General features: G+C 39.3%; 1 protein-coding gene across 1 annotated transcript in view; it reads left to right on the top strand.

Annotated features, from left to right (window-relative positions):
- The window catches only part of col27a1a (collagen, type XXVII, alpha 1a), a 176,848-nt gene that overhangs the window by 58,066 nt on the left and 103,896 nt on the right, over window positions 1–14,886 (top strand). The window contains exon 8 of the mRNA XM_034191963.1: window positions 13,927–13,971. Within this exon, the coding sequence (XP_034047854.1) occupies window positions 13,927–13,971 (45 nt within the window). The remainder of the gene's footprint in view (window positions 1–13,926; window positions 13,972–14,886) is intronic.

The raw sequence follows: 14,886 nt of genomic DNA, 5'->3' as shown, positions 1-14,886 counted from the left end.
TCCTAATATGTATGCAGTTGACTCCTAGATAAACCCAGATTACCTCGAGGAACCCTATATGTGGAGAACATGCAAACACATCGAAATAGGGTTGGACTACGTTAAAAATGTATTTGTATGCAAATACTAATTACCTGTTCAAAAATTTAATAAATAACCTAATCCGCATATAACCATATTAAAGTACTATAATAAATGAATACTACTGCATGTTCCTTTTGGTTTACATCTATAATTGCAAATAAAACAAGTCAAAACAAATAGTCTATCAATAAGAGGGTTTTACTAAAATGTAACATCATACAGTATAAGACAACAGAATAATTACTAGGGGTGTCACAAATTGAATATAAATTGAAAATCTATTTTAAAGTAAAAGATATGACTACACTGCTCCACTAACCTTTAAATCAATATAAAGATATGACCACATCACAACACTGACTTTTGAATTGATCTACATATACTATTTACCGGTCAGTGACTAAATTTTTCCACTATAAATCATTTAAGTTATGCTGCTACTACTATGTCTTCAAATTCTCCTAAAAGTTCAGACACTGGAGTGAGGCTGTTGGAAGACTGGTCACCGGAACATTAACTGTGCAAGGTGTCATCCAGGTATTACTTATGCAACCCATTATCTTGACTTTTAGATTTTTAATTAATTTATATCAAGTTGTAGATATTTGCTTTCAGTTTGAGTTTAAGGAAGACAATTTTAGAAATGTTTGTATTTTTTTGTATTTGAAATGGAATAAACAAACTAAAATATGTGAAATACCAAGTGTTCCAATACTTTTCTAGGGCACTGTATGTATGTATACACAGCCTATGTGTTTCCTATGTGTTTAGCGCACAGAGCGACAATTGTGTATACACTAAAATATGAGAAAACCCAGAAAAACATGTTTGAGTGAGTAACAGTGACTTTTCTGTAATCGCTGTAAGTGCAGTGTCTTTACGTGTTGGTGCATCCATGTTTGTACAATTTCTTGTCTCATCATCTTTCACTCTCTCTCTCTCTCTCTCTCTCTCTGTGAAAGTGCAGCAGATAACTGAAACAATCGTGAAAATGGTGATACAAGCACCAAAGTTGGCATAAATACTCCTTAGACATTACTACTATGAAAAAACCGACTGGCCACATGAATTTTCAATAGCCGGCCAGGTCAGGGGTCAATTGAAGAATTACACAGGGGTCAAAATTATAAATGCTCAAATCATTTTGAAACCTACACCACATTATTTGTCTCATCATAAAGATTCCAAAAAAGTATAGTTTGGACTATCTATGACTGAATGATCAGGAGTTATGGGGTAAAAACAGCAAAAATGGTGACAAATGTCGTTGTCAGTTTGTACAGGGGTCAAAAGTTAAAATTCCTTCAATTTTGGTAAAAAGTGATGCAAATTATTGGTTGAGCTAATAGGATTAATAAATGGCATAGTTTTGATTGTGTTGAATGTTTGGTCTCCAAAGTAAAGGTCAAACAAGGTCAACGTCCATTGGAGTCTATGACATGTGACATATGTTACCCTGTAACATGATAACTAAGCATGATTCATGGGCCAAACTATTCCTTTTTAAAACCCTGTTAACTCAACATCACTTTTTACCAAAACTGGAGCAACTTTAACTTTTGACCCCTGTACAAACTGAAACTGACCTTTATCACCATTTTTGCTGTTTTTACCCCATAACTCCAGATCATTCAGTCATAGATAGTGCAAACTATACCTTTTTGGAATCTTTATGATCAGACAAATAATGTGGTGTAGTTTTCAAAATTATTTGAGCATTTTTAATTTTGACCCCTGTGTAATTCTTCAATTGACCCCTACCTGGCCGCCTATTGAAATGTCTAAGGAGTATTTGTGCCAACTTTGGTGCTTGTACGATTTTGCTGTAAATATTCTCTTAGCTGCTGCACTATGTCTCATTTTGTGCTGTGTTCACCATTTCTTCCATGTGTGTAAGCTGGATCCAGCACAGAGTGGTCTCAGTGTTGGCAGGAAGGATGACAGAGGGATGGAGGTGGAGCGGGAGGTTTTTGTCATCGGGGAAAAGAGGATGGGGCTCGCGCGCGCATATACATAAAATTACCAGTGTATTCGATGTTACTTAAGTTGCAGTTTGAGTGATTCATGGCTGTAGGGAAGCAAAAGTGGGACAGGAGTGGAACATACACAGACCCAGAGTGGGTCCAGGGGAAACTTTGAGTCGTGTGTGTGTGTATTCATGATTGTGTGCACACATTCCAGCATACGTGCGTGTGTGCGGCCGAGTAATGGTAGACAAGCAGAGCAGTTTCCACTGAGAACGTAACACAGCCTTATTGTTTCCATGTTAGCATCTTTTTCTCCATTTAACGTAGTGCAATGATCGCCGCATGTGTGCTCCCATGTGGTCAGAACAGGAATATCAAGTTTCCCCGTGTTTTCAAAGAATTTAAAGTAAACACACATCCGATTCTGCAAGAGCACAATTCCAAATCACCTACATCATGTTTCACACCACAAAGAATGGCACACTTTTTTCAAGCCAAGTAGAATATTAGCAGGCATGTTCTACAGTTGTAAGATCAGATAAATCAATGCCATTGATCGCCGGAGGTAGTTGAAGTGTTACAACAAAGCGGTATGTGTTCTTTCCGTGTGTGCCAGAGTCACAACAGTGTCAAACTGTCTTTGGATGACAGCCTGGAGTTAACATATGGCTTTTGTTAGGAGTCTCTTATTCATACACACACACACACACACACACACACACACACACACACACACACACACACACACACACACACACACACACACACACACACACACAAACACACACACATATTAAACAATGGAAAATGTAAAGCTGAAAAGAAACACATTTCTTTTCTACAAAACAAATCTTGACAGTGCTTCAGATACGGTGACACACTTTGTGACTTAAATCTCATCATTTCAGAGACGTTTAAGCATTATTTACAAATGCGGCCTTATAAAGAATGATATAGTCTGGCTTATAAGTAGTTAGACATTGATACAAATCATTTTATTTTGCCTTTTTACAGGAACACTATGGAGTTGGAATGAAACAGTCAAGATGTCCTTGTAGTGTAGACTTTCAGCTTTATTTCAAAGGGTTTAACACAAATAGTGCATTAACCATTACTTAGTCATTTTTATACATTGTACTTCCATTTGTAGATGGCCTAATTAAATATCCAGATCACCGTTCAAATAAATCATCACTTTTACAGCCATTTTTTAACACTAGTCAGTGAATGGCTGCAAGTCACTGAATATCTCTTGGACTTGATTCATGTCAAGAAATACAAACAGTATAGTATTCTCTCATAAATCTGTGTGAGAAGGGAGTTCTACAAGTCTCAGGAGATAAGATAAATATTTCATCCATTGTGAATGTGCAGAATGTCAGAACAGTCTTTGGTGGAAGTCTTTGTCACAACAGAATGTAGGGGTATGTAGCTCTATGATCCTGCCGTCGGAAGAAGGCAGGGGTGGAGCCTTCCCCCAGGTATCAGGCAGGGTAGCAGTGGGGTGGAGCAGGTAGCATCCAAGTCGGCGAACTGCAAGCAGCAGAGAAGTGGGTTAGAACTGACATTTTAAAGAATGTGCCTATTTCCTATTGTTCATGAGTTGATCACTGAAAGGGTGACCAGCTGCTTCCTATTAGAATTACAGCTGTTATTGGTTCGCTGATTCTTAACGAATACTTTGAAGTCTGAATCTTTGTGGCAGAATCTGTGCTACACTGCATTTCTCAAAAACCATGTGTGTGTTTGAAGGAGACTAGTGAGGGAACTCACCACGTCTCCCATGAAAACTCTGTTGGAGTGATAGGTGATTTGGAGATAGGTGATTTGGAGAAACTGTGCATTGTGTAACTCTGGACTACTGTATCACCACTTATACAGCTTCATAGTGGAGGAGCACAGAGAAGGATTTTCCTTAAAAGAAGATATGAAATATAAGCTACAGTTTACCAGACGTCACATGGTAGACTTGAGCTTGGATTCATCTGTTTTCTTGTGTGAGGATCCTCCTCTGTTCCACGCCACCATGAACCAGTGGTAGTGTTGCAACACACAAAAGTTTCTCTGTGGACAGTTTCCGTTCTCACTGGCATCTTGGTGGCTTCTTTCACTATTCTTTTAATGCACAATCACCCAGATTCTGAGAGCTGACCAGCTGTCAAACTGTGAAAACAGTGATTTGCATTCATAATATTTTTCATCTTCATTAAAGCTGAATGTTCACTATGGAAGAACATCGTAATTGTTTCATTTGAACTCCATTGTGTTAGTGTAAAAATTCAGAAATCATCCAAATACTTATGGACCTGACTCCAAAAGGCTCATTGTGTGAGTGTGATGATTCGGGGGTGAAAAGTCTTTCTTTCGGCACATAAATGTGAGTACATGCATCTTCTTTCTTTCTGGTTCCACACTATTTCTTGCTTGCTTGGCTTGTTACGTTGAAGCTGCAGTTTAGGAAAATGGGAAAACAGCAGCTTTTCCTATGTTATCCTCCTTTCTTCTTCTTGTCTGTATGGCAAACCCACACAAAGAAATGCACATGTGCTCTAAATCAGGCACGGCCAGACACTTCAACCGGGAATTCTGGAATTTAGCCACCGGTTTTCAATGGAAAATGTTAATGGACGAAGCAGTAGTGCCTTGAAAGTGTGATAGCATAGTGCGATTTTACACAGTCGGACAAGCCAAGCATGTTCCGCTCTCTACAACATTTGTTCAACCAAGCAGTCTGAATGGTTTTCAGTATGGTAGTCGGGGTCAGGAAGAGGAGACAAACATGGGGCCAAACCTCATCTACAAGGCCACATTACGTGTCTCACCTTAGTGTTTCCACAGCACGTTTTACATGTCTTTGCTTTCACTGTCTTTTTCACATCTGTTTGTTAGACTCTCATTGTTTTTCTCTCTGGACATCAAGAAATACTGTTCTAATTCACGCTCACGCACAGTTTGTCTTAGCACTTAGGAATATTTTCCGTTGTGGGAGTGGTGAATGAATGAGTTTCAGGGAACTTGATAGGATTAAACTGCACGATTAGCACTGATGCGTGCAGATTGGGAGACAACTTTAACAAGCCGTTAATTTGGAACAAGTAATAGTAATGACAACAAAGAGCAATGGTGGTGGCCAACCAGTTACTGTAAGTTCGGCTGTTTACTGGGCGGAAGTTTTCAGGATGAAGACCACTTCTGCCCATTGTCCATGCAATGTGGGGTTGTATCTGGAAGGGCAACCAGTGCAAAACTTGTGCCAAATCAACATGCAGATCCACCTCGGATCTGCTGTGGCAACCCCAGCTGAAACAAGGGAGAAGCCAAGGGGGCTTACTTTAATAGTAATGAGAATAAACAGAAATATGGCAAGCAAAATGATCTGCAGTTTTGTACAGATGTCTAAGCAGCTACTGAAACACAGAGGGCCTTGTCTGACATTGCAACACAAGGTGCACGGTACACTATTCTGCAGGATAAGCCACTGTGCATGGCGCGGAACATGTCCCATGGAGCGGCGCAAGGTACGACGCTTCATGACTTGCACTACAAGCTTTAGGGCAATCTCCCATTGCCTATTTTTGGCCAAATTTCTGTATCAGTTTCAAAACTGAGGAAGCCTGGTCTGATTGTTTAATATAGTAGACAAAATTTGTATTACCTATTTTCTATCCAGTTACATACGAGCATAGTCTAATATTGCCAAATTCACCTGAGAACATGCAATGCCCATTACACAAATGTTCTTGCGTATGCATGTTTCCCCAAAGGTAAACGTTTCATCTCAAAACTGTCTTCTGCTGAAGAGCACAACATGCTTTTCATGGGATTCATATTGCAGAAGAGGATCAGAACAAGACTTCTGCTCAGAGAATGGCAGGTCGCAATTGTTGCATACAACCCCTGGCAAAAATTATGGAATCACCGGCCTCAGAGGATGTTCATTCAGTTGTTTAATTTTGTAGAAAAAAAGCAGATCACAGACATGACACAAAACTAAAGTCATTTCAAATGGCAACTTTCTGGCTTTAAGAAACACTATAAGAAATCAAGAAAAAAAGATTGTGGCAGTCAGTAACGGTTACTTTTTTAGACCAAGCAGAGGAAAAAAATATGGAATCACTCAATTCTGAGGAAAAAAATTATGGAATCACCCTGTAAATTTTCATCCCCCAAATTAACACCTGCATCAAATCAGATCTGCTCATTGACATTGACCCTATGCCATGACATTGACCCTATGTGTCTTTTTGCAAGGAATGTTTTCACAGTTTTTGCTCTATGGCAAGATGCATTATCATCTTGAAAAATGATTTCATCATCCCCAAACATCCTTTCAATTGTCCAAAATATCAACCTAAACTTGTGCATTTATTGATGATGTAATGACAGCCATCTCCCCAGTGCCTTTACCTGACATGCAGCCCCATATCATCAATGACTGTGGAAATTTACATGTTCTCTTCAGGCAGTCATCTTTATAAATCTCATTGGAAAGGCACCAAACAAAAGTTCCAGCATCATCACCTTGCCCAATGCAGATTCGAGATTCATCACTGAATATGACTTTCATCCAGTCATCCACAGTCCACAATTGCTTTTCCTTAGCCCATTGTAACCTTGTTTTTTTCTGTTTAGGTGTTAATGATGCCTTTCGTTTAGCTTTTCTGTATGTAAATCCCATTTCCTTTAGGCGGTTTCTTACAGTTCGGTCACAGACGTTGACTCCAGTTTCCTCCCATTCGTTCCTCATTTGTTTTGTTGTACATTTTTCGATTTTTGAGACATATTGCTTTAAGTTTTCTGTCTTGACGCTTTGATGTCTTCCTTGGTCTACCAGTATGTTTGCCTTTAACAACCTTCCCATGTTGTTTGTATTTGGTCCAGAGTTTAGACACAGCTGACTGTGAACAACCAACATCTTTTGCAACATTGCGTGATGATTTACTCTCTTTTAAGAGTTTGATAATCCTCTCCTTTGTTTCAATTGACATCTCTCGTGTTGGAGCCATGATTCATGTCAGTCCAATTGGTGCAACAGCTCTCCAAGGTTTGTTCACTCCTTTTTAGATGCACACTAACGAGCAGATCTGATATGATGCAGGTTTTAGTTTGGGGGATGAAAATTTACAGGGTGATTCCATAATTTTTTCCTCAGAATTGAGTGATTCCATATTTTTTTCCTCTGCTTGGTCTAAAAAAGTAACCGTTACTGACTGCCACAATCTTTTTTTCTTGATTTCTTATAGTGTTTCTTAAAGCCAGAAAGTTGCCATTTGAAATGACTTTAGTTTTGTGTCATGTCTGTGATCTGCTTTTTTTCTACAAAATTAAACAACTGAATGAACATCCTCCGAGGCCGGGTGATTCCATAATTTTTGCCAGGGGTTGTATTGTAGCCACTTGTCCACTTTCAACTCCTACAAGAGCACCCCCGCTTTGCACCAATTATGCCCAAATATTGACATTTTTGGAACTTCATTTATCCTGATGTCACACTTTTTTTTTCCTAACCATGTTTAAAAGTACTGATTGCTCTACAATGCTACTTTGGCCACCAATTACACTTGTTTTCTGGCCTCATTGGATATCTGATTGTTTTTTTGTGCCAAAAACATAGAAAATTAGGTATAAAAAAATCAGCATTGAGAGATTGCCCTTAAATCATGGCCTATAGATCATCACGACCGGTCCCAGAAAGTAGACAGGAACCAGTGTTGCCAGATTTTGTCAGATAATCAATCAGTAAAAACAAGCCCAAAATAAGCAACCTCATGGAATTGCTGAATTTAACAAATTCATTATTGTATTTATTTTTCTATTTTCACACATGCCCAAAAGATAATAATAAAAATATGACCTTCCAATAGTTACTTCCATAAATTTTGTAATTGCTTATTGGCACCAAAATATGGTCAGTACGAATTCTGACTTTTATCCCAAGCAAATCTTTATGACCTTTATACTAGGAAAATGCAAACAATTCAGATACAAATCCATCATGACTTACAGAATCTGAAGAAAACTGTGCAAGCATGCATGGGTTTCGAAAGGTTTTAACTGTACATATTCATTTTTAGATTCGATTTTAGGTATACTTTACTAAAAAAGTTGTTCCAGAACTGTTAATGTGTTGGGTTGTTACTTCCAGTTGGAGACATCTGAGAAGTTGGACAAAACTTGATCATTAGGGTTGGGGGATCATTAGGGATGCAAGCACAAAAACACATTGGACATATGCATATATAGATGAATACATGCAGGGGACAGACTCTAGGTTATAACTTCTGCAGGTGCTACTTACAATACAGTGCATGACATTTACTTTGTCTCATAATAGAGGGTTGTTTTATGCAAGTACATTATTTTTATTGCAAGTATGTGTCACATATAGTTGCAAGCAAAGACTATATCTGAAAGGATTAGATTTATCACACTGTAGTATCATTTGGAACACATTTAATCATTCTTGATTTTCATTTTGTTGCACATGCCACTGGAGTTAACAGAATTAGAACTTGAACTTGCCTCAGAGTTTGTAATAACAATTCAGTCTAGTTATTTGTTTGTATTCGCCAAGAGTTTGCGTTTTTTTTTTTTTTTTTTTTTTTCTTTTGCATGAGAAGACAGCTGCATTCATTTTGACAGTGCTTCTGTAACATCATAATGGTGATAAATCCTACATTAAAAGCAGCGATGACACATTTATACATGTACAGGGCATTCAGAGAGCACATATATAGATATACCTCCACCAAGGTTGCACAAACCTACAATATTATATTGCATTCTACAATATTAATGCATATTTGTAGCCCTATTTCTTACACTACAGTATAATTATTGTGAGCTCAGGTGGATGCATATTTCTCTGTAACAGATCTGCTTACTTTGGCAGATGTGAAGATTCACCTGGTGACTGTCAGTCACAAGCATTACACTATATAAAAATGGACAAGCTGGCAGGTAAACTGAAGTGAGGCCAAACTGTATCTGCCTGCATAACTCAACTAGAATTCCATTTTTTAAATGCAAATTTTAAATTCTTGAGGTGTATCATATCTCCCAAACAAAAAGACAGAGGTAAAATGAAAACACCCTTCATAGTGGTGGGTGAGTGAATGGGTGAATTAGTTTGTGCATCCTAGCCGGCTTGTGCAGGGAATAACTCGAAAACTATAACTGCTATCATATTGTAACTCACCCAGTCAAAAAACATTGCTCGCCTGCATAATATCACCTAGATGTGTCTGCCACCTGCTGCATGATGTGTCTGCCTTTCCAAGAGAGTAACCTAACAAGTTAAGATCATAACCACAGGGAGAAACATGATAGCCACATAAGCAAAAACCATGTTTTATTCTCCATAAGTCACCCCTGGTGAGGCATGAGTGAACTACAGTTGATCTACATACATAATGTACAGCAAACAGCGGGATATTAATAATGTTTACAGTGGGGGGGGGGGGGGGGGGTGAACAACAAAAACAAAGACAAGAATCAAAATGAAATAACCACAAACAGGTAACCAAATATGGAATGAAAAATACAACAACACGACGGGAAAATCAAACCCAAATTAAAGAATGGATAGAATGTGTCAGTGGAAATGATCCCAAAAGCATTTCGTCAGCACTGCAAGTTAGTGAAGGAGAACTTGAAAGACTTTTTCCACAATGCTTTGAAAACTTTGCAACAACCATATTCTGGAGACCATATTAGAAACAAGACATTTTGAACACTGGCACCTGCTGGACACTTTGCCAGTATACATCTGTATAAAATTGTGCATACAATTTCTGAACCTGTTTGTTCCAGTTAAGGGTCACAGGGGGGCTGGTGCCTATCCCAACCATCACTGGGTAAGAGGTGGAGTGCTCCCTGGACATATAGGTAGACAAACCCATCCACACTCCCACTCACCTTGGTCAATTCCGAGTCATCAATTCAATGAACCTGCATGAAAATTCAGTAAGGTATATCTTATATATTATATTCCAATTCTAAGGTGGAACTATGGCGGTATACAAAGGTATATCTAAATGTCTAAAAAGGAAGAGTAAAATAGGAGAGTAGAAAAGAGTAGAGTAGAGCCACTTAGGTGCCTGGTCTTGAGAACCTTTGGAAGTGAGAGGAAGCCGGGGCACCAGGAGGGAACCAATGCAGACACCGTGGGAGTACACAAACTCCAAACAGAAAGAACCAGGAACCTGGAACCTTCTCACTGTAATTTAACAGTGCTAACCACTAAGCTACCATGCCCCCCCATATCAAATTATGAATTTCATATTTAAATGCTAGAGTCCATATTAGGTCTGTACGCGCACTAGCAGTAATTTTATCGTAGATATTATGACCCCTTTAAAAGTAATGGGCACCGTCTGGCTGGTCCTTCATAAAGAAGGACATTTATTACGTTTCGGCAGTAATCAGGCTCGGCCTCTAAACTTTACCTTTAATCTTCTTCTTTAATATGGTTAGGTATGGTAATTGGCAAAAATTCTAAAATTTAGAATGCCAAAATATTAAATTGATTCTCATCTAACAGCTGCACAGAAATATGTCAAAAGTAACATTTAAAATCCTACTTTTAATCTTCGGTGGTCAGACAGATAATCAACTGTACTCAGTCCCTGCGTTTATCCACGGCAGTCTGCAGTATGACATTAATCTGTCTGAAGTTCTGCGAGCTCCGCTCCAAACCAAACGAACAAATCCACATACTGTACTCATCATTATAATTACAGGCGATTTCAAATCAAAGCTCAGTTTCTTTGCATGTTTCACAAGAAGCACAACAAATCATCCTTCTGTCTTCCTCTGTGTTTGGAGTTTAATAGTTACCCTGCATGCAAGCAAACATGCTGCAGGAATTGCGGTTCAGACTGGGATGCAATGTTTTTCCGATGGCCAGGTTTCAACAAAGCCGTCCGGTTTAGTCTGTCTGAGGTGTGCGTCGGTGTGGAGGCTCTATGTTAAGCTGTATGTGTAATGCACAGAGAGCCATCATCTGGCTCCGTGCTGTGGATGGAATCTGGAGATGGAAAGATGAAAGCACAGATTAATGAGGTGAGAAATACATTTGTACTATTACAGTGCTGCAGCATTCATCAGCTGGATTAAGAGACACGGATCCTGCGCTCACATCAGGACCCACAATGCTCAGCGTGCACGCAGCAGCTGCTAACAAGTCATCACCAACACTGTAGCCCTCTTGGATGAAAGTGCCTTCTGTAAATACAGCACTTCATTTATTTAATATTTTGCCAAAATCCACTCATCTTTTCCTGGGGCTCAGGACAGGATGGGGTGGGAAATGCTACTGTGGAGCTGCAGCAAATTAAAAGTATTGTGGTGGGGTTATCTGATTGAACACACATGCTCATTAAGGAAGTGACATTATAAACACAGTCACTAGGGCGGCTGCGGATCTCCCATTAGCAGGCTTGTAATCATACGTTAGACAAGAATCTCATATGGTCGAGCTGGGGGGTTAGGAGGCTCCAATCCCATAGCATGTGCATGTGTTTGTGAGTGCATGTGTGTGGCTAACAGGCCTAAGAGTAGAATCCACAACATATGTTTGCGTGATAAGTATCTGGTGCACAGTATTGACTGTATACTGTATACATTAGTGTTTGTGCGCATGCATATATATATATATATATATATATATATATATATATATATATATATATATGTTCACAAGTGTTTGCACAGCCACAGCTATAGGAAGAACACTGGGTCATTGCTCCTTAATATATATGTATTAGTCAGCAGTCTACACATTTCAGGACACCCAAAGACATCCGAAAGCAGGGCCACATAAAGTTAAGGGCCAAGCACAACATCTCTCCCTCATATTTTTATGTGTGGAATCTGTATTTAATTGTTACTTGGAATTTGTGGTTATGATCTCCAGCAGAAGAAGCGGAAGACTATATTTGTTTGTTTGTTTGGTTGGTTCATCTGTTTGTCATCAGCATTTCTAAAAAAAAAAATACTTGATGATTACTTTTCATGAAACTTGGCTGAGTGATATTTTGGATATTGTGGATTCAGAAAGAGATCCAGGAAATTTCCCACATTCCGCCATGATGTACATGGCATGCAGGAACATGATGTCAACATGCATCCCAAAGCGGACTTTTATGCAGCTCCAGATTAGGGTTTAGATCTATGATGGAGCAGCATGGTCTTTATTTTGATGGGGGATGAGTTGTACAGAATGTGGAAGTCATTTCCTGGAGCAAAGTCTGAGAATGAGCACGGGTCGGGCGTATGTAGCCCAAATATATCAGCCAATCAGTGGGTGGCCTGGAAGAGGATGATAAAGAGGACGGTGAAAGGATTTCTGGTGCATTAATTGATTTGCACCAATCTGTCAGAATGCACAGTGGACAGATGCCACCAAAGCTCTCTGAGGAGAAGTAATGAAGCAGCAAGGTTATGTTTTCTGCTATGAGTGTTCATTCTTTTTTTATTTAATAGTTGATGTCAAATTACTTTCTTCATATATTTTATTTGGTTGAAATTTACATCAAAAAATTGCTTCATCTTTAATTGTAGTTGAGAATGTCAGAATTTTTGTCCATATTTGAGGCCAGGAATTTTTGAAAAATGAACACATTTTATTTAGCATCAGATCTGAGACTGCAGGTTTTGCATGAAAACCAACTAAAGTGCCAATGAGCAAAATGCATCCACTTTCAGCCAATACAATCTCACCCCAAGCTTGTGACGGCGTAACCAAAAGTGATTTAATATATTAGTTTGTGATACATCATGACAAACGTATTTTGTGATGGTATCATGAAACAAAAGCCTGAGACTGGGCTGGGCAATTTAGTATTAAAGATGGATCAAGAGGAGCTAAGGAAGAGGTTGTTGAGCTTGGTTTGGGTTTATTTTAAGACTAATTAAAGTCAGAAATCATCTCATCTTTGTGATCCATTTTTCATTGTTGTATCATGTGCATTAATTGAAGAAATAGTGTTTTCGACAAGAACAGAAGAAAAAAATGTGCCCAGGTTTCAGACACCACAACACACCTGGCTATTCAGTAGCTACAAGCCTGATACTGCTGAGGTCTAACAGACACACCACCCTTCCTTTATTGTCTTTGACACAAGGGCTTCCTGTGCGTTTTGACAATCCAAGCACACTGTCCAGTGAAGTATGATGCTGAATGAAGTGGAGGGATGCTGTGCCCTTCTACCCTGCTATACACAGATGTCTAAAGTATGCTTTGCAGCACCTTTGGGAGTCTCGGCTTTGTACTCTGGCTCTGGATTAGGAAAACAGGACAGCATGCATTCTAACTTTTGTGCCCTTTTGTTTATATTTTGTTTTCCTGTTTCGTTTCAGTCATCTCATTCTGTCAGTCTTTTAGGAACATGCTTGCCATTCTCATCTTTAATTTAGCTTTTCCTCATTCAGTGTTGGGGGATCTGGGTTGCCGGAGACAGCAAAACTGTAGAACGTCTGTCAGGAGGTCTTCAGCGTAAGAGGAGGGGCCTGCTATCTCACTCAAACAGGAAGGCATTTATATCCTCAACATGCCATGATCCTGGCACAACCTCCTCAGCACCATTTCTCTGCAAACGCAGCCAGTGGAAAATCTGATCCCCTGACAGAAGAGCAGATTGATTCTTTGCATATGGCAGTGAAGTGGTCTGTTGGTGCTATTAGAGTTAGAGTGCACAAAACGTTACTTGTCATTCCCACATCGAGCGAGACTTTTGTGCATGTGGGTTTTTTCCCCCCGTGTGAACAGTTTGATTTATTTTCTTTCACACGCTCCTCTTCAGTCTTTATTTTAAGTTTCATCTGTCTGCCCATGTCTCAGCCATATATTGTATATGTTTTTTTTTCTCTTCAGGGACACAAAGGTTACCCTGGTCCACCTGGACTCCCTGGAGAGCCAGTAAGTACCTTATTTCCTTTCCTACCTGCTTTTTTCATGATTATGATGCTCTGTAAACATTGCTTTCCTGTCCTTGCCCTGTCCTATGAAGGGGTCAGTTGATACATGTTTTCATGAACCAAACAGAGGCTAGTTGTCTTAAAATCAGATATTACAGTTTGAAGACAAAAAAAAAAAACAACAAAAAAAACCCATAAATCATGAGGGGATGCTTCCTCAACCCACCACCATGCACAAAAAGTTCATTGTCAATACCTGTTTCTGTATTCGTCATGTCAAATGGAAAAAAGCTGCTGTTAGCCAAATCCCCTTAATAGAGAAGCTTGAATCCTCGACTGGACTGGGTTGCTTGACGCAAGGACGTCTTCTTCTCTACAAGAGTCAAGACAGAAGTCAGACTACTGGAGCAAGAATTTTAGCTGAGGAAGCTTCTGCGATTTGAAGCAAACGTCCTCGTGTCAAGCAACCCAGTCCAGTCGAGGATTCAAGCTTCTCTACTATGGAACCACCTGGACAATTGAGAGCCTACACAGAAATCCCCTTAGATCAAAGGGAGAGCATCTTTCAGTCTCTTTTCCACATCTCACGTGAGCCTGTCATTGAGTTTAAACCGGCAGAGTGGGCATAAATCACAATATTTTGCGCATCTTCCTATAAATTTCCACATGCATGCACAACATTCCTTTCACATTTAATATTTAAAAGCATGCATTTGCATTTTATTTAAGGTTGGGTTTAGGTTTAGGGTTGTGTTAAAATTTCTCAAGTTATCCTCTTGAAACTCAAACCAAAACACTTCTGTACAATATGATATAAATTGGTACACCGTGGTGACTCTGTCTGGCGTAGGCAAAAACTGGGTGACCGTGCAGGAAGGTGACTGTAGAGGAAAGCCACCAAGACACCCATGATGAG

The sequence above is a fragment of the Thalassophryne amazonica genome, chromosome 17, assembly GCF_902500255.1.
Source record: "Thalassophryne amazonica chromosome 17, fThaAma1.1, whole genome shotgun sequence".
Classification (NCBI taxonomy): Eukaryota; Metazoa; Chordata; class Actinopteri; order Batrachoidiformes; family Batrachoididae; genus Thalassophryne; species Thalassophryne amazonica.
Note: the sequence above shows the minus strand (reverse complement) of the source record. Positions and strands in the feature narration are given on the sequence as shown.